The 27,191-nt window shown below is 43.6% G+C and overlaps 1 protein-coding gene across 1 annotated transcript in view; it reads right to left on the reverse strand.

The window, feature by feature from the left end:
• LOC106594483 (glucagon receptor) overlaps nt 1–27,191 on the reverse strand; it is a 278,714-nt gene that overhangs the window by 26,928 nt on the left and 224,595 nt on the right. Inside the window, exons 8-10 of the mRNA XM_045719694.2 lie at nt 23,187–23,346; nt 22,294–22,354; nt 18,395–18,464 (exon numbers count right to left, since the gene is read on the reverse strand). Of these exons, the coding sequence (XP_045575650.2) occupies nt 18,395–18,464; nt 22,294–22,354; nt 23,187–23,346 (291 nt within the window). The remainder of the gene's footprint in view (nt 1–18,394; nt 18,465–22,293; nt 22,355–23,186; nt 23,347–27,191) is intronic.

The raw sequence follows: 27,191 nt of genomic DNA on the forward strand, positions 1-27,191 counted from the left end.
TGAAGGTCAGTGGTAGGAGATAACATTCCACACTGTCTTCATGTTTAAGGTCAGAGTCAGTGGTAGGAAATACCATTCCACACTGTCTTCATGTTTAAGGTCAGGGTCAGTGGTAGGAGATACCATTCCACACTGTCTTCTTGTTTAAGGTCTGTGGTAGGAGATACCATTCCACACTGTCTTCATGTTTAAGGTCTGTGGTAGGAGATACCATTCCACACTGTCTTCATGTTTAAGGTCTGTGGTAGGAGACACCATTCCACACTGTCTTCATGTTTAAGGTCAGGGTCAGTGGTAGGAGATACCATTCCACAATGTCTTCATGTTTAAGGTCAGTGGTAGGAGATACCATTCCACGCTGTCTTCATGTTTAAGGTCAGGGTCAGTGGTAGGAGATACCATTCCACACTGTCTTCATGTTTAAGGTCAAGGTCAGTGGTAGGAGATACCATTCCACACTGTCTTCATGTTTAAGGTCTGTGGTAGGAGATACCATTCCACACTGTCTTCATGTTTAAGCTCTGTGGTAGGAGATACCATTCCACACTGTCTTCATGTTTAAGGTCAGGGTCAGTGGTAGGAGATACCATTCCACACCGTCTTCATGTTTAAGGTCAGTGGTAGGAGATACCATTCCACACTGTCTTCATGTTTAAGGTCAGTGTTAGAAGATACCATTCCACACTGTCTTCATGTTTAAGGTCAGGGTCAGTGGTAGGAGATACCATTCCACACTGTCTTCATGTTTAAGGTCAGTGATAGGAGATACCATTCCACACTGTCTTCATGTTTAAGGTCAGTGGTAGAAGATACCATTCCACACTGTCTTCATGTGTATGGTCAGTGATAGGAGATACCATTCCACACTGTCTTCATGTTTAAGGTCAAGGGTCAGTGGTAGGAGATACCATTCCACAATGTCTTCATGTTTAAGGTCAGTGGTAGGGGATACCATTCCACACTGTATTCATGTTTAAGGTCAGGGTCAGTGGTAGGAGATACCATTCCACACTGTCTTCATGTTTAAGGTCAAGGTCAGTGATAGGAGATACCATTCCACACTGTCTTCTTGTTTAAGGTCAGTGGTAGGAGATACCATTCCACACTGTCTTCATGTTTAAGGTCAAGGTCAGTGATAGGAGATACCATTCCACACTGTCTTCTTGTTTAAGGTCAGTGGTAGGAGATACCATTCCACGCTGTCTTCATGTTTAAGGTCAGAGTCAGTGGTAGGAGATACCATTCCACACTGTCTTCATGTTTAAGGTCAGGGTCAGTGGTAGGAGATACCATTCCACACTGTCTTCATGTCTAAGGTCAGTGGTAGGAGATACCATTCCACACTGTCTTCATGTTTAAGATCTGTGGTAGGAGATACCATTCCACACTGTCTTCATGTTTAAGGTCAGGGTCAGTGGTAGGAGATACCATTCCACACTGTCTTCATGTTTAAGGTCAAGGTCAGTGGTAGGAGATACCATTCAAGACTGTCTTCATGTTTAAGGTCAGGGTCAGTGATAGGAGATACCATTCCACACTGTCTTCTTGATTAAGGTCAGTGGTAGGAGATACCATTCCACACTGTCTTCTTGTTTAAGGTCAGTGGAGGCGCCTCCCACGCCGAGGCGGGGGAGTACCATTCCACACTGTCTTCATGTTTAAGGTCGGGCAGTGGTAGGAGATACCATTCCACACTGTCTTCATGTTTAAGGTCAGTGGTAGGAGATACCATTCCACACTGTCTTCATGTTTAAGATCTGTGGTAGGAGATACCATTCCACACTGTCTTCATGTTTAAGGTCAGGGTCAGTGGTAGGAGATACCATTCCACACTGTCTTCATGTTTAAGGTCAGTGGTAGGAGATACCATTCCACACTGTCTTCATGTTTAAGGTCAAGGTCAGTGGTATGAGATACCATTCCACACTGTCTTCATGTTTAAGGTCAGGGTCAGTGATAGGAGATACCATTCCACACTGTCTTCTTGATTAAGGTCAGTGGTAGGAGATACCATTCCACACTGTCTTCTTGTTTAAGGTCAGTGGTAGGAGATACCATTCCACACTGTCTTCATGTTTAAGGTCAGTGGTAGGAGATACCATTCCACACTGTCTTCATGTTTAAGGTCAGGGTCAGTGGTAGGAGATACCATTCCACACTGTCTTCATGTTTAAGGTCAGGGTCAGTGGTAGGAGATACCATTCCACACTGTCTTCATGTTTAAGATCTGTGGTAGGAGATACCATTCCACACTGTCTTCATGTTTAAGGTCTGTGGTAGGAGATACCATTCCACACTGTCTTCATGTTTAATGTCAGTGGTAGGAGATACCATTCCACACTGTCTTCATGTTTAAGGTCAGTGGTAGGAGATACCATTCCACACTGTCTTCATGTTTAAGGTCAAGGTCAGTGATAGGAGATACCATTCCACACTGTCTTCTTGTTTAAGGTCAGTGGTAGGAGATACCATTCCACGCTGTCTTCATGTTTAAGGTCAGAGTCAGTGGTAGGAGATACCATTCCACACTGTCTTCGATGGTCGTGGTAGGAGCCCCCCGTCCAGTGGTCAGTGGTAGGAGATACCATTCCACACTGTCTTCATGTTTAAGATCTGTGGTAGGAGATACCATTCCACACTGTCTTCATGTTTAAGGTCAGGGTCAGTGGTAGGAGATACCATTCCACACTGTCTTCATGTTTAAGGTCAGTGGTAGGAGATACCATTCCACACTGTCTTCATGTTTAAGGTCAAGGTCAGTGGTAGGAGATACCATTCCACACTGTCTTCATGTTTAAGGTCAGGGTCAGTGATAGGAGATACCATTCCACACTGTCTTCTTGATTAAGGTCAGTGGTAGGAGATACCATTCCACACTGTCTTCTTGTTTAAGGTCAGTGGTAGGAGATACCATTCCACACTGTCTTCATGTTTAAGGTCAGTGGTAGGAGATACCATTCCACACTGTCTTCATGTTTAAGGTCAGGGTCAGTGGTAGGAGATACCATTCCACACTGTCTTCATGTTTAAGGTCAGTGGTAGGAGATACCATTCCACACTGTCTTCATGTTTAAGATCTGTGGTAGGAGATACCATTCCACACTGTCTTCATGTTTAAGGTCAGTGTCAGTGGTAGGAGATACCATTCCACACTGTCTTCATGTTTAAGGTCAGTGGTAGGAGATACCATTCCACACTGTCTTCATGTTTAAGGTCAAGGTCAGTGGTAGGAGATACCATTCCACACTGTCTTCATGTTTAAGGTCAGGGTCAGTGATAGGAGATACCATTCCACACTGTCTTCTTGATTAAGGTCAGTGGTAGGAGATACCATTCCACACTGTCTTCTTGTTTAAGGTCAGTGGTAGGAGATACCATTCCACACTGTCTTCATGTTTAAGGTCAGTGGTAGGAGATACCATTCCACACTGTCTTCATGTTTAAGGTCAGGGTCAGTGGTAGGAGATACCATTCCACACTGTCTTCATGTTTAAGGTCAGTGGTAGAAGATACCATTCCACACTGTCTTCATGTTTAAGGTCAGTGGTAGGAGATACCATTCCACACTGTCTTCATGTTTAAGGTCAAGGTCAGTGGTAGGAGATACCATTCCACACTGTCTTCATGTTTAAGGTCAGGGTCAGTGATAGGAGATACCATTCCACACTGTCTTCTTGATTAAGGTCAGTGGTAGGAGATACCATTCCACACTGTCTTCTTGTTTAAGGTCAGTGGTAGGAGATACCATTCCACACTGTCTTCATGTTTAAGGTCAGTGGTAGGAGATACCATTCCACACTGTCTTCATGTTTAAGGTCAGGGTCAGTGGTAGGAGATACCATTCCACACTGTCTTCATGTTTAAGGTCAGTGGTAGAAGATACCATTCCACACTGTCTTCATGTTTAAGGTCAGTGGTAGGAGATACCATTCCACACTGTCTTCATGTTTAAGGTCAGGGTCAGTGGTAGAAGATACCATTCCACACTGTCTTCATGTTTAAGGTCAGGGTCAGTGGTAGGAGATACCATTCCACACTGTCTTCATGTTTAAGATCTGTGGTAGGAGATACCATTCCACACTGTCTTCATGTTTAATGTCAGTGGTAGGAGATACCATTCCACACTGTCTTCATGTTTAATGTCAGTGGTAGGAGTTACCATTCCACACTGTCTTCATGTTTAAGGTCAGTGGTAGGAGATACCATTCCACACTGTCTTCATGTTTAAGGTCAGTGGTAGGAGATACTATTCCACACTGTCTTCATGTTTAAGATCTGTGGTAGGAGATACCATTCCACACTGTCTTCATGTTTAAGGTCAGTGGTAGGAGATACCATTCCACACTGTCTTCATGTTTAAGGTCAGGGTCAGTGGTAGGAGATACCATTCCACACTGTCTTCATGTTTAAGGTCAGGGTCAGTGGTAGGAGATACCATTCCACACTGTCTTCATGTTTAAGCTCAGTGGTAGGAGATACCATTCCACACTGTCTTCATGTTTAAGGTCAGGGTCAGTGGTAGGAGATACCATTCCACACTGTCTTCTTGTTTAAGGTCAGTGGTAGGAGATACCATTCCAAGCTGTCTTCATGTTTAAGGTCAGAGTCAGTAGTAGGAGATACCATTCCACACTGTCTTCATGTTTAAGGTCAGGGTCAGTGGTAGGAGATACCATTCCACACTGTCTTCATGTTTAAGGTCAGTGGTAGGAGATACCATTCCACACTGTCTTCATGTTTAAGATCTGTGGTAGGAGATACCATTCCACACTGTCTTCATGTTTAAGGTCAGGGTCAGTGGTAGGAGATACCATTCCACACTGTCTTCATGTTTAAGGTCAGTGGTAGAAGATACCATTCCACACTGTCTTCATGTGTATGGTCAGTGATAGGAGATACCATTCCACACTGTCTTCATGTTTAAGGTCAGTGGTAGAAGATACCATTCCACACTGTCTTCATGTTTAAGATCTGTGGTAGGAGACACCATTCAACACTGTCTTCATGTTTAAGGTCAGTGGTAGAAGATACCATTCCACACTGTCTTCATGTTTAAGATCTGTGGTAGGAGACACCATTCAACACTGTCTTCATGTTTAAGGTCAGTGGTAGGAGATACCATTCCACACTGTCTTCATGTTTAAGGTCAGGGTCAGTGGTAGGAGATACCATTCCACACTGTCTTCATGTTTAAGGTCAGGGTCAGTGGTAGGAAATACCATTCCACACTGTCTTCATGTTTAAGGTCAGTGGTAGGAGTTACCATTCCACACTGTCTTCTTGTTTAAGGTCAGTGGTAGGAGATAACATACCACACTGTCTTCTTGTTTAAGGTCAGTGGTAGGAGATACCATTCCACACTGTCTTCATGTTTAAGCTCAGTGGTAGGAGATACCATTCCACACTGTCTTCATGTTTAAGGTCAGGGTCAGTGGTAGGAGATACCATTCCACACTGTCTTCATGTTTAAGGTCAGTGGTAGAAGATACCATTCCACACTGTCTTCATGTTTAAGGTCAGAGTCAGTGGTAGGAGATACCATTCCACACTGTCTTCATGTTTAAGGTCAGTGGTAGGAGATACCATTCCACACTGTCTTCATGTTTAAGATCTGTGGTAGGAGATACCAATCCACACTGTCTTCATGTTTAAGGTCAGGGTCAGTGGTAGGAGATACCATTCCACACTGTCTTCATGTTTAAGGTCAGTGGTAGAAGATACCATTCCACACTGTCTTCATGTGTATGGTCAGTGGTAGGAGATACCATTCCACGCTGTCTTCATGTTTAAGGTCAGAGTCAGTGGTAGGAGATACTATTCCACCCTGTCTTCATGTTTAAGGTCAGTGGTAGGAGATAACATTCCACACTGTCTTCATGTTTAAGATCTGTGGTAGGAGATACCATTCCACACTGTCTTCATGTTTAAGGTCAGGGTCAGTGGTAGGAGATACCATTCCACACTGTCTTCATGTTTAAGGTCAGTGGTAGGAGATACCATTCCACACTGTCTTCATGTTTAAGATCTGTGGTAGGAGATACCATTCCACACTGTCTTCATGTTTAAGGTCAGGGTCAGTGGTAGGAGATACCATTCCACACTGTCTTCATGTTTAAGGTCAGTGGTAGAAGATACCATTCCACACTGTCTTCATGTGTATGGTCAGTGATAGGAGATACCATTCCACACTGTCTTCATGTTTAAGGTCAGTGGTAGAAGATACTATTCCACACTGTCTTCATGTTTAAGATCTGTGGTAGGAGATACCATTCCACACTGTCTTCATGTTTAAGGTCAGTGGTAGGAGATACCATTCCACACTGTCTTCATGTTTAAGGTCAGGGTCAGTGGTAGGAGATACCATTCCACACTGTCTTCATGTTTAAGGTCAGGGTCAGTGGTAGGAAATACCATTCCACACTGTCTTCATGTTTAAGGTCAGTGGTAGGAGTTACCATTCCACACTGTCTTCTTGTTTAAGGTCAGTGGTAGGAGATAACATACCACACTGTCTTCTTGTTTAAGGTCAGTGGTAGGAGATACCATTCCACACTGTCTTCATGTTTAAGCTCAGTGGTAGGAGATACCATTCCACACTGTCTTCATGTTTAAGGTCAGGGTCAGTGGTAGGAGATACCATTCCACACTGTCTTCTTGTTTAAGGTCAGTGGTAGAAGATACCATTCCACACTGTCTTCATGTTTAAGGTCAGAGTCAGTGGTAGGAGATACCATTCCACACTGTCTTCATGTTTAAGGTCAGTGGTAGGAGATACCATTCCACACTGTCTTCATGTTTAAGATCTGTGGTAGGAGATACCAATCCACACTGTCTTCATGTTTAAGGTCAGGGTCAGTGGTAGGAGATACCATTCCACACTGTCTTCATGTTTAAGGTCAGTGGTAGAAGATACCATTCCACACTGTCTTCATGTGTATGGTCAGTGGTAGGAGATACCATTCCACGCTGTCTTCATGTTTAAGGTCAGAGTCAGTGGTAGGAGATACTATTCCACCCTGTCTTCATGTTTAAGGTCAGTGGTAGGAGATAACATTCCACACTGTCTTCATGTTTAAGATCTGTGGTAGGAGATACCATTCCACACTGTCTTCATGTTTAAGGTCAGGGTCAGTGGTAGGAGATACCATTCCACACTGTCTTCATGTTTAAGGTCAGTGGTAGGAGATACCATTCCACACTGTCTTCATGTTTAAGATCTGTGGTAGGAGATACCATTCCACACTGTCTTCATGTTTAAGGTCAGGGTCAGTGGTAGGAGATACCATTCCACACTGTCTTCATGTTTAAGGTCAGTGGTAGAAGATACCATTCCACACTGTCTTCATGTGTATGGTCAGTGATAGGAGATACCATTCCACACTGTCTTCATGTTTAAGGTCAGTGGTAGAAGATACTATTCCACACTGTCTTCATGTTTAAGATCTGTGGTAGGAGATACCATTCCACACTGTCTTCATGTTTAAGGTCAGTGGTAGGAGATACCATTCCACACTGTCTTCATGTTTAAGGTCAGGGTCAGTGGTAGGAGATACCATTCCACACTGTCTTCATGTTTAAGGTCAGGGTCAGTGGTAGGAAATACCATTCCACACTGTCTTCATGTTTAAGGTCAGTGGTAGGAGATACCATTCCACACTGTCTTCTAGTTTAAGGTCAGTGGTAGGAGATAACATACCACACTGTCTTCTTGTTTAAGGTCAGTGGTAGGAGATACCATTCCACACTGTCTTCATGTTTAAGCTCAGTGGTAGGAGATACCATTCCACACTGTCTTCATGTTTAAGGTCAGGGTCAGTGGTAGGAGATACCATTCCACACTGTCTTCATGTTTAAGGTCAGTGGTAGGAGATACCATTCCACACTGTCTTCATGTTTAAGATCTGTGGTAGGAGATACCATTCCACACTGTCTTCATGTTTAAGGTCAGGGTCAGTGGTAGGAGATACCATTCCACACTGTCTTCATGTTTAAGGTCAGTGGTAGGAGATACCATTCCACACTGTCTTCATGTTTAAGATCTGTGGTAGGAGATACCATTCCACACTGTCTTCATGTTTAAGGTCAGGGTCAGTGGTAGGAGATACCATTCCACACTGTCTTCATGTTTAAGGTCAGTGGTAGAAGATACCATTCCACACTGTCTTCATGTGTATGGTCAGTGATAGGAGATACCATTCCACACTGTCTTCATGTTTAAGGTCAGTGGTAGAAGATACTATTCCACACTGTCTTCATGTTTAAGATCTGTGGTAGGAGATACCATTCCACACTGTCTTCATGTTTAAGGTCAGTGGTAGGAGATACCATTCCACACTGTCTTCATGTTTAAGGTCAGGGTCAGTGGTAGGAAATACCATTCCACACTGTCTTCATGTTTAAGGTCAGTGGTAGGAGATACCATTCCACACTGTCTTCTTGTTTAAGGTCAGTGGTAGGAGATAACATACCACACTGTCTTCTTGTTTAAGGTCAGTGGTAGGAGATACCATTCCACACTGTCTTCATGTTTAAGCTCAGTGGTAGGAGATACCATTCCACACTGTCTTCATGTTTAAGGTCAGGTTCAGTGGTAGGAGATACCATTCCACACTGTCTTCATGTTTAAGGTCAGTGGTAGGAGATACCATTCCACACTGTCTTCATGTTTAAGATCTGTGGTAGGAGATACCATTCCACACTGTCTTCATGTTTAAGGTCAGGGTCAGTGGTAGGAGATACCATTCCACACTGTCTTCATGTTTAAGGTCAGTGGTAGGAGATACCATTCCACACTGTCTTCATGTTTAAGGTCAGGGTCAGTGGTAGGAGATACCATTCCACACTGTCTTCATGTTTAAGGTCAGGGTCAGTGGTAGGAAATACCATTCCACACTGTCTTCAAGTTTAAGGTCAGTGGTAGGAGATACCATTCCACACTGTCTTCTTGTTTAAGGTCAGTGGTAGGAGATAACATACCACACTGTCTTCTTGTTTAAGCTCAGTGGTAGGAGATACCATTCCACACTGTCTTCATGTTTAAGGTCAGTGGTAGGAGATACCATTCCACACTGTCTTCATGTTTAAGATCTGTGGTATGAGATACCATTCCACACTGTCTTCATGTTTAAGGTCAGGGTCAGTGGTAGGAGATACCATTCCACACTGTCTTCATGTTTAAGGTCAGTGGTAGGAGATACCATTCCACACTGTCTTCATGTTTAAGGTCAGGGTCAGTGGTAGGAGATACCATTCCACACTGTCTTCATGTTTAAGGTCAGTGGTAGGAGATACCATTCCACACTGTCTTCATGTTTAAGGTCAGTGGTAGGAGATACCATTCCACACTGTCTTCTTGTTTAAGGTCAGTGGTAGGAGATACCATTCCACACTGTCTTCATGTTTAAGGTCAGTGGTAGGAGATACCATTCCACACTGTCTTCTTGTTTAAGGTCAGTGGTAGGAGATACCATTCCACACTGTCTTCATGTTTAAGGTCAGTGGTAGGAAATACCATTCCACACTGTCTTCATGTTTAAGGTCAGGGTCAGTGGTAGGAGAGACCATTCCACACTGTCTTCATGTTTAAGGTCAGTGGTAGGAGATAACATACCACACTGTCTTCTTGTTTAAGGTCAGTGGTAGGAGATACCATTCCACACTGTCTTCATGTTTAAGCTCAGTGGTAGGAGATACCATTCCACACTGTCTTCATGTTTAAGGTCAGGGTCAGTGGTAGGAGATACCATTCCACACTGTCTTCTTGTTTAAGGTCAGTGGTAGGAGATTACATTCCACGCTGTCTTCATGTTTAAGGTCAGAGTCAGTGGTAGGAGATACCATTCCACACTGTCTTCATGTTTAAGGTCAGGGTCAGTGGTAGGAGATACCATTCCACACTGTCTTCATGTTTAAGGTCAGTGGTAGGAGATACCATTCCACACTGTCTTCATGTTTAAGGTCAGGGTCAGTGGTAGGAGATACCATTCCACACTGTCTTCATGTTTAAGGTCAGGGTCAGTGGTAGGAGATACCATTCCACACTGTTTTCATGTTTAAGGTCAGGGTCAGTGGTAGGAGATACCATTCCACACTGTCTTCATGGTTAAGGTCAGGGTCAGTGGTAGGAGATACCATTCCACACCGTCTTCATGTTTAAGGTCAGTGGTAGAAGATACCATTCCACACTGTCTTCTTGTTTAAGGTCAGTGGTAGGAGATACCATTCCACACTGTCTTCATGTTTAAGGTCAGTGGTAGGAGATACCATTCCACACTGTCTTCTTGTTTAAGGTCAGTGGTAGGAGATACCATTCCACACTGTCTTCATGTTTAAGGTCAGTGGTAGGAGATAACATTCCACACTGTCTTCTTGTTTAAGGTCAGTGGTAGGAGATACCATTCCACACTGTCTTCTTGTTTAAGGTCAGTGGTAGGAGATACCATTCCACACTGTCTTCATGTTTAAGGTCAGGGTCAGTGGTAGGAGATACCATTCCACACTGTCTTCATGTTTAAGGTCAGGGTCAGTGGTAGGAGATACCATTCCACACTGTCTTCATGTTTAAGGTCAGGGTCAGTGGTAGGAAATACCATTCCACACTGTCTTCATGTTTAAGGTCAGTGGTAGGAGTTACCATTCCACACTGTCTTCTTGTTTAAGGTCAGTGGTAGGAGATAACATACCACACTGTCTTCTTGTTTAAGGTCAGTGGTAGGAGAAACCATTCCACACTGTCTTCATGTTTAAGCTCAGTGGTAGGAGATACCATTCCACACTGTCTTCATGTTTAAGGTCAGTGGTAGGAGATACCATTCCACACTGTCTTCTTGTTTAAGGTCAGTGGTAGGAGATACCATTCCACACTGTCTTCATGTTTAAGGTCAGTGGTAGGAGATACCATTCCACACTGTCTTCTTGTTTAAGGTCAGTGGTAGGAGATACCATTCCACACTGTCTTCATGTTTAAGGTCAGTGGTAGGAAATACCATTCCACACTGTCTTCATGTTTAAGGTCAGTGGTAGGAGATACCATTCCACACTGTCTTCATGTTTAAGGTCAGGGTCAGTGGTAGGAGTGACCATTCCACACTGTCTTCATGTTTAAGGTCAGTGGTAGGAGATACCATTCCACACTGTCTTCATGTTTAAGGTCAGTGGTAGGAGATACTATTCCACACTGTCTTCATGTTTAAGATCTGTGGTAGGAGATACCATTCCACACTGTCTTCCTGTTTAAGGTCAGTGGTAGGAGATACCATTCCACACTGTCTTCATGTTTAAGGTCAGGGTCAGTGGTAGGAGATACCATTCCACACTGTCTTCATGTTTAAGGTCAGGGTCAGTGGTAGGAGATACCATTCCACACTGTCTTCCTGTTTAAGGTCAGTGGTAGGAGATACCATTCCACACTGTCTTCATGTTTAAGGTCAGGGTCATTGGTAGGAGATACCATTCCACACTGTCTTCATGTTTAAGGTCAGGGTCAGTGGTAGGAGATACCATTCCACACTGTCTTCATGTTTAAGGTCAGTGGTAGGAGATAACATACCACACTGTCTTCTTGTTTAAGGTCAGTGGTAGGAGATACCATTCCACACTGTCTTCATGTTTAAGCTCAGTGGTAGGAGATACCATTCCACACTGTCTTCATGTTTAAGGTCAGGGTCAGTGGTAGGAGATACCATTCCACACTGTCTTCTTGTTTAAGGTCAGTGGTAGGAGATTACATTCCACGCTGTCTTCATGTTTAAGGTCAGAGTCAGTGGTAGGAGATACCATTCCACACTGTCTTCATGTTTAAGGTCAGGGTCAGTGGTAGGAGATACCATTCCACACTGTCTTCATGTTTAAGGTCAGTGGTAGGAGATACCATTCCACACTGTCTTCATGTTTAAGGTCAGGGTCAGTGGTAGGAGATACCATTCCACACTGTCTTCATGTTTAAGGTCAGGGTCAGTGGTAGGAGATACCATTCCACACTGTCTTCATGTTTAAGGTCAGGGTCAGTGGTAGGAGATACCATTCCACACTGTCTTCATGTTTAAGGTCAGGGTCAGTGGTAGGAGATACCATTCCACACCGTCTTCATGTTTAAGGTCAGTGGTAGAAGATACCATTCCACACTGTCTTCTTGTTTAAGGTCAGTGGTAGGAGATACCATTCCACACTGTCTTCATGTTTAAGGTCAGTGGTAGGAGATACCATTCCACACTGTCTTCTTGTTTAAGGTCAGTGGTAGGAGATACCATTCCACACTGTCTTCATGTTTAAGGTCAGTGGTAGGAGATAACATTCCACACTGTCTTCTTGTTTAAGGTCAGTGGTAGGAGATACCATTCCACACTGTCTTCATGTTTAAGGTCAGTGGTAGGAGATACCATTCCACACTGTCTTCATGTTTAAGGTCAGGGTCAGTGGTAGGAGATACCATTCCACACTGTCTTCATGTTTAAGGTCAGGGTCAGTGGTAGGAGATACCATTCCACACTGTCTTCATGTTTAAGGTCAGGGTCAGTGGTAGGAAATACCATTCCACACTGTCTTCATGTTTAAGGTCAGTGGTAGGAGTTACCATTCCACACTGTCTTCTTGTTTAATGTCAGTGGTAGGAGATAACATACCACACTGTCTTCTTGTTTAAGGTCAGTGGTAGGAGAAACCATTCCACACTGTCTTCATGTTTAAGCTCAGTGGTAGGACATACCATTCCACACTGTCTTCATGTTTAAGGTCAGGGTCAGTGGTAGGAGATACCATTCCACACTGTCTTCTTGTTTAAGGTCAGTGGTAGGAGATACCATTCCACGCTGTCTTCATGTTTAAGGTCAGAGTCAGTGGTAGGAGATACCATTCCACACTGTCTTCATGTTTAAGGTCAGGGTCAGTGGTAGGAGATACCATTCCACACTGTCTTCATGTTTAAGGTCAGTGGTAGGAGATACCATTCCACACTGTCTTCATGTTTAAGATCTGTGGTAGGAGATACCATTCCACACTGTCTTCATGTTTAAGGTCAGGGTCAGTGGTAGGAGATACCATTCCACACTGTCTTCATGTTTAAGGTCAGTGGTAGATGATACCATTCCACACTGTCTTCATGTGTATGGTCAGTGATAGGAGATACCATTCCACACTGTCTTCATGTTTAAGGTCAGTGGTAGAAGATACTATTCCACACTGTCTTCATGTTTAAGATCTGTGGTAGGAGATACCATTCCACACTGTCTTCATGTTTAAGGTCAGTGGTAGGAGATACCATTCCACACTGTCTTCATGTTTAAGGTCAGGGTCAGTGGTAGGAGATACCATTCCACACTGTCTTCTTGTTTAAGGTCAGTGGTAGGAGATACCATTCCACGCTGTCTTCATGTTTAAGGTCAGAGTCAGTGGTAGGAGATACCATTCCACACTGTCTTCATGTTTAAGATCTGTGGTATGAGATACCATTCCACACTGTCTTCATGTTTAAAGTCAGGGTCAGTGGTAGGAGATACCATTCCACACTGTCTTCATGTTTAAGGTCAGTGGTAGGAGATACCATTCCACACTGTCTTCATGTTTAAGGTCAGGGTCAGTGGTAGGAGATACCATTCCACACTGTCTTCATGTTTAAGGTCAGGGTCAGTGATAGGAGATACCATTCCACACTGTCTTCTTGTTTAAGGTCAGTGGTAGGAGATACCATTCCACACTGTCTTCTTGTTTAAGGTCAGTGGTAGGAGATACCATTCCACACTGTCTTCATGTTTAAGGTCAGTGGTAGGAGATACCATTCCACACTGTCTTCTTGTTTAAGGTCAGTGGTAGGAGATACCATTCCACACTGTCTTCATGTTTAAGGTCAGTGGTAGGAGATACCATTCCACACTGTCTTCATGTTTAAGGTCAGTGGTAGGAGATACCATTCCTCACTGTCTTCATGTTTAAGGTCAGTGGTAGGAGATACCATTCCACACTGTCTTCATGTTTAAGGTCAGGGTCAGTGGTAGGAGAGACCATTCCACACTGTCTTCATGTTTAAGGTCAGTGGTAGGAGATACCATTCCACACTGTCTTCATATTTAAGGTCAGTGGTAGGAGATACTATTCCACACTGTCTTCATGTTTAAGATCTGTGGTAGGAGATACCATTCCACACTGTCTTCATGTTTAAGGTCAGTGGTAGGAGATACCATTCCACACTGTCTTCATGTTTAAGGTCAGGGTCAGTGGTAGGAGATACCATTCCACACTGTCTTCATGTTTAAGGTCAGGGTCAGTGGTAGGAGATACCATTCCACACTGTCTTCATGTTTAAGGTCAGTGGTAGGAGATACCATTCCACACTGTCTTCTTGTTTAAGGTCAGTGGTAGGAGATAACATACCACACTGTCTTCTTGTTTAAGGTCAGTGGTAGGAGATACCATTCCACACTGTCTTCATGTTTAAGCTCAGTGGTAGGAGATACCATTCCACACTGTCTTCATGTTTAAGGTCAGGGTCAGTGGTAGGAGATACCATTCCACACTGTCTTCTTGTTTAAGGTCAGTGGTAGGAGATACCATTCCACGCTGTCTTCATGTTTAAGGTCAGAGTCAGTGGTAGGAGATACCATTCCACACTGTCTTCATGTTTAAGGTCAGGGTCAGTGGTAGGAGATACCATTCCTCACTGTCTTCATGTTTAAGGTCAGTGGTAGGAGATACCATTCCACACTGTCTTCATGTTTAAGGTCAGGGTCAGTGGTAGGAGAGACCATTCCACACTGTCTTCATGTTTAAGGTCAGTGGTAGGAGATACCATTCCACACTGTCTTCATGTTTAAGGTCAGGGTCAGTGGTAGGAGATACCATTCCACACTGTCTTCATGTTTAAGGTCTGTGGTAGGAGATACCATTCCACACTGTCTTCATGTTTAAGGTTAGGGTCAGTGTTATGAGATACCATACCACACTGTCTTCATGTTTAAGGTCAGGGTCAGTGGTAGGAGATACCATTCCACACTGTCTTTATGTTTAAGGTCAGGGTCAGTGGTAGTGGAGCAGGACATCAAATGAAAACACCCAAACGGAGACGGAGGAGGACAGATAGGAATCCATTACATTTTGTATGCTTTGTTTTACTGATTGTTCAATCATATTCAATAATTTAAACAAAGCATACAAAATTAATTTGATTCATATTTGTCCTCCTCTGTCTCCGTTTGGGTGTTTTCATTTGATGTCCTGCCCCATATATATATATATATATATATTACTAGTTTCTGTGTTTCATGTAAGCCTTGATGGTTTTCAACCTTACCTGCACACCTTTAAATGTTGTGTTGTTATGCAAACAAATACAACTAAACTAAAACTAAAATCTTTGAACGATGGTAGCCTGTACAGTACTTCATGTACTTCCAATAACCATTCACACTGTCTTCATGTATGTAGAGCATGTACCTCAATATGGAATATTGTATGAATTGAAGGTGAAATGACACTGCTACATACAGTACCAGTCAAAAGTTTGGAAACACCTACTCATTCAAGGGTTTTTGTTTATTTTTTACATTGTAGAATAATAGTGAAGATATCAAAACTATGAAATAACACATGGAATCATCTAGCACCATCACACCTCCTCCTCCATGCTTCACGGTGGGAACCACAGATGCGGAGATCATCCGTTCACCTACTCTGCGTCTCACAAAGACATGGCGGTTGGAACCAAAAATCTCAAATTTGGACTCATCAGACCAAAGGACAGATTTCCACCGGTCTAATGTCCATTACTTGTGTTTCTTGGCCCAAGCTAGTCTCTTATTATTATTGGTGTCCTTTAGTAGTGGTTTCTTTGCAGCAATTCGACCATGAAGGCCTGAGTCACACAGTCTCCTCTGAACAGTTGATGTTGAGATGTGTCTGTTACTTGGAACTATGTGAAGCATTTATTTGGGCTGCAATTTGAAGTGCAGTTAACTCTAATGAACTTATCCTCTGCAGTAGAGGTAACTCTGTGTCACGGCTGTCGTAGGAAGGAGCGGACCAAAGTGCAGCATGTGTGTCGTTCCACATTTTATTTACACTGTGAAACTATGCAATACATATAAATAAACTGAATAACAAAACAACAAACCGTGACGCAGAGGTGAAACATACATTAACTCAAAGACAATCTCCCACAAACCCAGGTGGAAAAAAACCTACTTAAGTATGATCTCCAATTAGAGACAACGAGGACCAGCTGCCTCTAATTGGAGATCATTCTAAACAAAACCCAACATAGAAATACAAAACTAGAACCTAACAACATAGAAAAACTAAACTAGAAACCCCCCCTTTCACACCCTGACCTACTCTACCATAGAAAATAACAGCTTTGTAAGGTCAGGACGTGACAGTACCCCTCAAAGGTGCGGACTCCAAACACACAAAAGAAAGGGAGGATTAGGGAGGGTGACAAATGTCTTTGGCGGCTCTGGTGCAGTAAGCAGAACCTTCTCATTCCGCGGATCCTCCAACAGTGGAGGCGGCTCCAGTTCGGGGCGTAACCCCCGCTTCGCCCGCTGATCCCTCTGCTTTTGTGCCACCGGACCGTGGATCGTCGTCGGAGGAACCGGACCGTGGATCGTCGTCGGAGGCTCTGTACTGGAGACCGCCGCTGGAGGTTCTGGGCTGCAGGCCGCCGCTGGAGGTTCTGGGATGCAGGCCGCCGCTGAAGACTCTGGGATGCAGGCCGCCGCTGAAGACTCTGGGCTGCAGGCCGCCGCTGAAGGGTCGGACTGCGGCCCGTCTCAGGGGGTTCCGGACTGTGGCCCGTCTCAGGAGGTTCCGGACTGCGGCCCGTCTCAGGAGGTTCCGGACTGCGGCCCGTCTCAGGAGGTTCCGGACTGTAAGCCGTCTCAGGAGGTTCCGGACTGTAGGCCGTCTCAGGAGGTTCCGGACTGTAGGCCGTCTCAGGAGATTCCTGACTACAAAACGTCGGCGGAAGCTCTGGAATGGGAACTGTCGCCGGAAGCTCTGGACTGGGAACTGTCGCCGGAAGCTCTGGACTGGGAACTGTCGCCGGAAGCTCTGGACTGGGAACTGTCGCCGGAAGCTCTGGACTGGGAATGAGCACTGGAGGCCTGATGCATGGTGCCAGACTAGTAACACGCACCTCAGGGCGAGTGCGGGAAGCAGGAACAGGACACCCCGGACTGTGCAGGCGCACTGGAGGCCTGATGCGTGGGGCTGGCACAGGTGGCGCCAGACTGGTGACACGCACCTCAGGGCAAGTGCGAGGAGCAGGAACAGGACACACAATCTCCCACAAACCCAGGTGGAAAGAAACCGTACTTATGTATGATCTCCAATTAGAGACAACGAGGACCTGCTGCATCTAATTTGAGATCATCCCAAACAAAACCAACATAGAAATACAAAACTAGAACCTGACAACATAGAAAAACTAAACTAGAAAACCCCCCTGTCACGCCCTGACCTACTCTACCATAGAAAATAACAGCTTTCTAAGGTCAGGACGTGACACTCTGGGTCTTGCTTTCCTGTGGCGGTCCTCATGAGAACCAGTTTCATCATAGCGCTTGATCGTTTCTGGGACTGCACTTGAAGAAACTTTAAAAGTTTTTGAAATGTTCCAGATTGACTGACCTTCATGTCTTAAAGTAATGATGGACTGTCATTTCTCTTTGCTTATTTGAGCTTTTACAACATTATTCCATATGTGTTATTTCAGTTTCTACAATGTAGAAAATAGTAAAAATAAAGATAAAACCCTGGAATGAGTAGATGTGTTTAAACTGTTGACTGGGACTGTAGATACATGTGTCTGACAGCTGGGGAGAAAAAGGTTAGGAAACGTAATCGTAAAGACAGCAGGAAAACAAACACGTGCACACACACACACACACACACACACACACACACACACACACACACACACACACACACACACACACACACACACACACACACACCCACACACACACACACACACACACACACACACACACACACACACACAGGTTTTAACTAGCCTGCACTTTAGCTGACATGACATGGTAAAGTGGAAAACATCCTCATCATTACTTATTCATTGAACGTGTCATCCTCCTCCTCCTCCTCCTCCTCATCATCATCATCATGCTGTTGTACAGAGAGAGAGAGGGGGAGCGCGGGAGAGAGAGAAGGGGGAGCACGGGAGAGACGACGAGAGAGAGAGGAGAGTGAGAGAGAGCGGGAGAGGGAGAGAGAGAGAGGGGAGAGATGGGGGGAGAGAGAGAGAGAGAGAGAGAGAGGAGAGATGGAGATGGAGAGAGAGAGAGAGAGAGAGAGAGAGAGAGAGATAGGGGAGAGATGGAAAGAGAGAGAGAGATATAGAGATCAAGTTGGAGGTCTTTAGAAAGAGAACAAACAAAATGGTACTTACCACAACTGCTAGCAGTATAGGTGATCGTATGATCCACCAGTACTGCATGTTGATATTCTGCTCCCAGCACCTGTCAAACAGAGGAACACAACACTGAGGGGAACAGACAGCACCTCTCTTCCCCAGGGTTGTATTCTAGGGGCCCTGTATGCAAGGTTCAACATAACACTGAGGGGGACATACAGGGCCCAGTATACAAGGCCCAACACAACACAGAGGGGGACATACAGGGCCCAGTATACAAGGCTCAACACAATACAGAGGGTAACATACAGGGCCCAGTATACAAGGCTCAACACAACACAGAGGGTGCCCCCCCCCCCCCCCCTTGGGTTGTGCCGTGGCGGAGATCTTTGTGGGCTATACTCGGCCTATACTCGTGGGCTATACTCGGCCTATACTCCAAGTTGGTGGTTGGAGACATCCCTCTAGTGGTGTGGGGGCTGTGCTTTGGCAAAGTGGGTGGGGTTATATCCTGCCTGTTTGGCCCTGTCCGGGGGTATCATCGGATGGGGCCACAGTGTCTTCTGATCCCTCCTGTCTCAGCCTCCAGTATTTATGCTGCAGTAGTTTATGTGTCGGGGGGCTAGGGTCAGTCTGTTACATCTGGAGTATTTCTCTTGTCTTATCCGGTGTCCTGTGTGAATTTAAATATGCTCTCTCTAATTCTCTCTTTCTCTCTTTCTTTCTCTCGGAGGACCTGATCCCTAGGACCATGCCTCAGGACTACCTGGCATGATGACTCCTTGCTGTCCCCAGTCCACCTGGCCGTGCTGCTGCTCCAGTTTCAACTGTTCTGCCTGCGGCTATGGAACCCTGACCTGTTCACCGGACGTGCTTGTTGCACCCTCGACAACTACTATGATTATTATTATTTGACCATGCTGGTCATTTATGAACATTTTAACATCTTGACCATGTTCTGTTATAATATCCACCCGGCACAGCCAGAAGAGGACTGGCCACCCCTCTCTAGGTTTCTTCCTAGGTTTTTGGCCTTTCTAGGGAGTTTTTCCTAGGGAGTTTTTCCTAGCCACCGTGCTTCTTTCACATGCATTGCTTGCTGTTTGGGGTTTTAGGCTGGGTTTTTGTACAGCACTTTGAGATATCAGCTGATGTACGAAGGGCTATATAAATACATTTGATGTGATTTGACATACAGGGCACAGTATACAAGGCTCCACACAACACAGAGGGGGACATACAGGGCCCAATATACAAGGCTCAACACAACACAGAGGGGAACATACAGGGCCCAGTATACAAGGCTCAACACAACACAGAGGGTAACATACAGGGCCCAGTATACAAGGCTCAACACAACACAGAGGGTAACATACAGGGCCCATTATACAAGGCTCAACACAACACAGAGAGTAACATACAGGGCCCAGTATACAAGGCTCAACACAACACAGAGGGGGACATACAGGGCCCAGTATACAAGGCTCAAACTACTTCTACACTTGTTCTACACTAAAGTTTCACACACTTCTTAGTTGAGCAAAGGACAGTTCTATGCCAGTGTTACAGTAGTGTTGGTAAGGCAGTGACAGGGAGGCAGGACAGCAGACAGGTAGGTAGTAGGTATGTAGTAGTAGTCGCAGCAGCAGCAGCACTAGTAGTAGCAGTAGTAGCAGTAGCAATAGCAGTAGTAGTAGTAGTAGTAGTAGTAGTAGTAGTAACAGTATTAGTAGTAGTAGTATTAGTAGTAGTAGTAGTTGTAGCGGTAGTAGTAGTAGCAGCAGTAGCAGTAGTAGAAGTAGTAACAGTATTAGTAATGGTAGTAGTAGTAGTAGTAGTATTAGTAGTAGTAGTGTTAGTAGTAGCAATAGTAGTAGTAGCAGTAGTAGTAGTAGTTGTAGCGGTAGTAGTAGCAGCAGTAGCAGTAGTAGAAGTAGTAACAGTATTAGTAATGGTAGTAGTAGTAGTAGTAGTATTAGTAGTAGTAGTGTTAGTAGTAGCAATAGTAGTAGTAGCAGTAGTAGTCATAGTAGTAGTAGTAGCAGCAGCAGCAGCAGTAGTAGCAGTAGCAGTAGTAGTATTAGTAGTAGTAGTGTTAGTAGTAGCAATAGTAGTAGTATTAGTAGTAGTAAAAATATTGTTATTATCATTAGCAGAAGTAGTAGTAGTAGCAGTAGCAGCAGTAGTAGTAGCAGTAGTAGTAGTATTGGTAGTAGTAGTAGTAGTAGCAGTAGTAGTAGTAGCAGTAGCATTAGTAGTAGCGGTAGTGGTAGTAGTAGTAGTAGTAACAGTAGCAGTAGTAGTAGTAGTAGTAGAAAGAAAGACAACACCACTTCCTCATTTTAAATAGTTGTAAACGTGAGGTTATCGGGGCTCTTACTGGTCTGAGAGCTGTAGATAAAACTGTTGTCTCTCCAGGGACGATGGAAAGGGACACAGAAGAGAACCAAGTCTCTTTATATAGGTCTTGCTGTATGTAAATACATAAGGTGTCAACAGTACGGCTATAGTCCAGCACTCTACTCCTACCTACTATGTTCTCTATGAGGAGTATGAAGTAGGGTACTATAGTACAGTAACCCTAAGAGAATATATAGTAGGGTACTATAATACAGTAGTCCTAAGAGAATATATAATAAGGTACTATAGTACAGTAACCCTAAGAGAGTATATAGTAGGGTACTATAGTATAGTAGTCCTAAGAGAGAGTATGCAGTAGGGTATTATAGTACAGTAGAGAGTGTATATAGTAGGGTACTATAGTACAGTAGTCCTAAGAGAGTATGCAGTAGGGTACTATAGTACAGTAGTCCTAAGAGAGAGTATGCAGTAGGGTACTATAGTATAGTAGTCCTAAGAGAGAGTATGCAGTAGGATACTATAGTACAGTAGTCCTAAGAGAGAGTATGCAGTAGGGTACTATAGTACAGTAGTCCTAAGAGAGAGTATGCAGTAGGGTATTATAGTACAGTAGTCCTAAGAGAGAGTATGCAGTAGGGTACTATAGTACAGTAGTCCTAAGAGAGTATGCAGTAGGGTACTATAGCACAGTACTCCTAAGAGAGAGTATGCAGTAGGGTACTATAGTACAGTAACCCTATGAGAGAGTATGCAGTAGGGTATTATAGTACAGTAGAGAGTATGCAGTAGGGTACTAAAGTCCCGTAGAGAGTAGAGAATGGAGAGGTTGGACTCTGAATAAAAGATTAAGGACAGTAAGAGACAGTTTATATTCTTGGGGATGTTCTCCTGTCCTCTGAGTATAATCATCTCTGTTCTAAGTGATAGAAGCGTAAGTTCCATTACACATCACAGGAGGTTTCCTGGTTTATTAACCCGCCTGTGTTAAAAACAGACATTCCAGTCAAACGCTAAATGTTTTAGGTCCCAGCTATTGACTATAGTCTTCTGCTAAATTGACCAAGATCCTCCAAGGAACACTGCAGGGATTTTCACTTGGAGAGAGCAGGCTGTCTGACCTCTCTATTCCTTGTCTCTAAAAGTGTTGGAGGTGTCATTAGTCCTGCATCATTGCATCGCCAGTAGTACTAGTCAGAACTGGTTTGAACTAGAGGTTAAATCACCAATAGTACTAGTCAGAACTGGTTTGAACCAGTAGCACTAGTCAGAACTGGTTTGAACTAGAAGTTATACCACCACTAGTACTAGTCAGAACTGGTTTGAACTAGAAGTTATTTTGTTTATTTGTATCATAATTTCTCTCCTTTCTCCTGTCATAGAAATTGGGTCAGGGAAACATAGGTGAGGGAGAGAGAGAGTGACACACGTTTGAAGGCACTCATACACCGGGCAGGCACACACTCACGCATGCAGGCACTCACACACTCATGGAGGCAATCACTCACTCATGCAGGCATTCACTCACTAATGCAAGCACTCACTCACACACGCATGCAGGCACATTGAGAACTTACTCCTCATTTTCATACAGGTATTTCACCATCACCCAGGGCACCAGGAAGATGAGCGGGGCACCTGCAGAGAGAATCACATTAAACACACCAAGACAAAAACTCATAGACTACCTAACCCTGAGACTGACTATATCTCTCATATCTCTACTACCCAACCCTGAGGGTGACTATATCTATAATATCTCTACTCCCTAACCCTGAGGGTGACTATATCTATAATATCTCTACTACCCAACCCTGAGGGTGACTATATCTATAATATCTCTACTACCTAACCCTGTGACTGACTATATCGCTCATATCTCTACTACCTAACCCTGAGACTGACTATATCTCTCATATCTCTACTACCCAACCCTGAGGGTGACTATATCTCTCATATCTCTACTTCCTAACCCTGAGACTGACTATATCTCTCATATCTCTACTACCTAACCCTGACCTGAGACTGACTATATCTATAATATCTCTACTACCTAACCCTGAGACTGACTATATCTCTCATATCTCTACTCCCTAACCCTGACCTGAGACTGACTATATCTATAATATCTCTACTACCTAACCCTGAGACTGACTATATATATAATATCTCTACTACCTAACCCTGAGACTGACTATATCTCTAATATCTCTACTACCTAACCCTGAGACTGACTATATCTATAATATCTCTCCTTCCTAACCCTGAGACTGACTATATCAATAATATCTCTACTTCCTAACCCTGAGACTGACTATATCTATAATAGATCTACTCAGGTGTCTGGCTACCAAACAGATTACCAAATGCTCTGTCTTCTGGTATATAATGTGTTGCTATGCTGCGACAAATACACAACCTCCACCCCTCTCCTCCCCTTTCCCCTCCTCCCCCTCCTCCCCCTCCTCACCCCAGCCGATACACAGGTAGATGTTGAAGTAGTTTCTCTCAGTGAACACGGTGATGACCAGCAGGTTGTGGAGGTAGATGCCTTCCACCAGCAGCCAATAGCTGTTAGCCATGATACTGTATTGCATCATCACCACGGCGATACGACACCCCACCGCCGTCTACAGGACACAACACAAAAAGACGTTTCATGACTTAACAAAGCCCTTATAATCCTCCAGTATGGCTAAACAATGCTTATAATTATAATCAAACCCTTATAATCCTGGTCAACTCAACTCAACACTCCCACGTTGTTGTTGACCTGCCACTTTACCTCACCCTGGTCCTTTCAACCCAACACTCCAACCTTGTTGTTAACCTGCCACTTTACCTCACCCTGGTCAACTCAACCCAACACTCCCACCTTGTTGTTGACCTGCCACTTTACCTCACCCTGGTCCTTTCAACCCAACACTCCAACCTTGTTGTTGACCTGCCACTTTACCTCACCCTGGTCCTTTCAACCCAACACTCCCACCTTGTTGTCAACCTGCCACTTTACCTCACCCTGGTCAACTCAACCCAACACTCCCACCTTTTTGTTGACCTGCCACTTTACCTCACCCTGGTCCTTTCAACCCAACACTCCAACCTTGTTGTTAACCTGCCACTTTACCTCACCCTGGTCAACTCAACCCAACACTCCCACCTTGTTGTTTACCTGCCACTTTACCTCACCCTGGTCAACTCAACCCAACACTCCCACCTTGTTATTGACCTGCCACTTTACCTCACCCTGGTCCTTTCAACCCAACACTCCCACCTTGTTGTTAACCTGCCACTTTACCTCACCCTGGTCAACTCAACCCAACTGTTAGAGCCGATTTGGACATATTTGTATAAAAGACAGAACATTCAGAGCTCCATGTATATTTGTGTAAATATGAATGTATATGATAAAATATTAGGTACGTACCTTTATGATTTATATTTACCTGATTGAGATGTATTCATTTGTTGTTAGTGTAACTTAGTTTTTGTCCCCCCCTCTTGCCCATTCATTATACTGCGGTAAGTGTGTTAGGATAAAGGCAGGTAGTTGGGCCTTCAGGGGGAGGAGTCCTTGCTAGACGCGGGAGCGGTATAGTTTTTTGACCATACAGACATACAGACAGGTCATATTGTGTATTTTCCATATCAAGTAATCTATGTTTTAAGTTGATTGGATAATCATTTTCCTGTTAGATATAAGAAGAATAAACATTTTTGTTGCACCATATCCCTGGATCACATTGAATGTTTGGCTTTTTGGAAACCTTGAGTGTGGACTGTATGCGTACCAAATAACCCCGCTTCAGGCTTGGGCAGTGGCTATGGTAAAGAGGAAAGGAAGCCACTACAATCAAGTCAAAAAACTCTGTGAAGGATTGCTATCGGAAGGAAATCTCCAGTTTCGGACACACACTGGATATTGTTCTATTTGTACGTGCATTCGTACCATAAGGACAGCTCGTTTGGAAGGACTTGAACTCCTAGAATTCGCCAGCCGTGAGTAACCACTGCGAATGAATGAGCTGCCCTGTTCAATGCGATCGTTTGATCATGCATATTATGGAAGCGCAAATGTGCTTATAATTGGAATGTTTGATAAACTTGGGAATGGAATTCAAAACACAGCGCTGTGAAAACAATTAAGTTTAAGTTTGGAAACACTGAGATCCTATGCACAATGTAACCTAATCATATGTCTAATATTTGGCCTAACGTGGAAATGCAATGCATCCACGCAACGAATGATACTGCGTGTTCAAACTTCATTAAAGGGACAAAACGTATAAAGGGATGAAATGTTTAAAACGCAACTAAAATGCCGAACTTGCACGTTCAATTCAAAATGGGTCAATATGCTGAAATGGATGACTGTGTTTTAAAGCATTAAAGGAGGTCTAAAGGGGCATTACGTTTAACAATCAAACCAACAACTGTGTCATTGTAAATTGAGTGAACTAAAAGTGAATGATGGAGGATGAAATCCCAAATAAGACTCCACTGGAGAGGGCAGAGGAGCATTTAAATTCACTCTATGCAGCCCGGAGAGGCAAACTTGGAGCGTGTACACGCAAAATGAATGAAATAAAAGTCCTTCTTGTTGATGGAGGAAACATTGAAACTGAATGAGAGTCTTGAAGCATTTGATGCTGTTCTCAATGACTTTAACCTGTTAGGGCTAGGGGGCAGTATTTGCATGGCTGGATAAAAAAAATGTACCCGATTTAATCTGGTTACTAATCCTACCCAGTAACTAGAATATACATATACTTATTATATATGGATAGAAAACACTCTAAAGTTTCTAAAACTGTTTGAATGGTGTCTGTGAGTATAACAGAACTCATTTGGCAGGCAAAACCCTGAGACATTTTCTGACAGGAAGTGGATACCTGATGTGTTGTATTTATTACCTTTAAACCTATCCCATTGAAAAACACAGGGGCTGAGGAATATTTTGGCACTTCCTATTGCTTCCACTAGATGTCACCAGCCTTTACAAAGTGTTTTGAGTCTTCTGGAGGGAGATCTGACCGAACAAGAGCCATGGAACGATGATGGCCCATTAGACACCTGGCGCGCGAGTTCATGTTGGGTACCCTCGTTCCAATACGTTATAAAAGAGTATGCATTCGTCCACCTTGAATATTATTCATGTTCTGGTTAAAAAAGGCCCTAATGATTTATGCTATACAACGTTTGACATGTTTGAACGAACGTAAATATATTTTTTCCCCTCGTTCATGACGAGAAGTCCGGCTGGCTTAGATCATGTGCTAACAAGACGGAGATTTTTGGACATAAATGATGAGCTTTTTTGAACAAAACTACATTCGTTATGGACCTGTGATACCTGGAAGTGACATCTGATGAAGAGAATCAAAGGTAATGGATTATTTACATAGTATTTTCGATTTTAGATCTCCCCAACATGACGTCTAGTCTGTATCGCAACGCGTATTTTTCTGGGCGCAGTGCTCAGATTATTGCAAAGTGTGATTTCCCAGTAAGGTTATTTTTAAATCTGGCAAGTTGATTGCATTCAAGAGATGTAAATCTATAATTCTTTAAATGACAATATAATATTTTACCAATGTTTTCTAATTTTAATGATTTAATTTGTGGTGTTGACTTGACTGCCGGTTATTGGAGGGAAACGATTTCCTCAACATCAATGCCATAGTAAAACGCTGTTTTTGGATATAAATATGAACTTGATAGAACTAAAAATGCATGCATTGTCTAACATAATGTCCTAGGAGTGTCATCTGATGGAGATTGTAAAAGGTTAGTGCATCATTTTAGCTGGTTTTATGGTTTTGGTGACCCTGTCTTTGAATTGACAAAACATTACACACAACTCTTGTAAATGTACTGTCCTAACATACTCTAAATTTATGCTTTCGCCGTAAAACCTTTTTGAAATCGTAAAACGTGGTTAGATTAAGGAGATGTTTATCTTTCAAAGGGTGTAAAATAGTTGTATGTTTGAAAAATTTGAAATTTGACATTTATTTGGATTCAAATTTGCCGCTCTTGAAATGCACCTGCTGTTGATGGAGTGCACCACGGGGGGGACGCTAGCGTCCCACCTAGCCCATAGAGGTTAAGAATGCTCATGAATCTGTGCTAGAGCTGGTCACAGAGGAGGAACAGGACCAGGAGAGCATGAACTATTATCAACCAAGAATGACAACTTATGAACATTTCCTGAAAGAGGTGGAAATATGGAAAAAAGCTGAAGTTGAGCCACAAACGCTCATTGAACCACACGACAGCATTTCCAATGTGTCAAAAACTTCAAGTAAAACAAAGTATTCTAAGACGGCTTCCTCAGTGTCCTCTGCACGCCTAAAAGCTGAGGCAGAACGAGCAGCTCTACTAGCTCGCCAAGCATCATTACAGGACAAGCATACACTGGAACTGGAGAAAGCTCAACTGGAACAACAGAAAGCTCAACTGAATGTTAGGATGG

This window comes from Salmo salar, chromosome 06 (assembly GCF_965601325.2).
Source record: "Salmo salar chromosome 06, fSalSal1, whole genome shotgun sequence".
Lineage (NCBI taxonomy): Eukaryota > Metazoa > Chordata > Actinopteri > Salmoniformes > Salmonidae > Salmo > Salmo salar.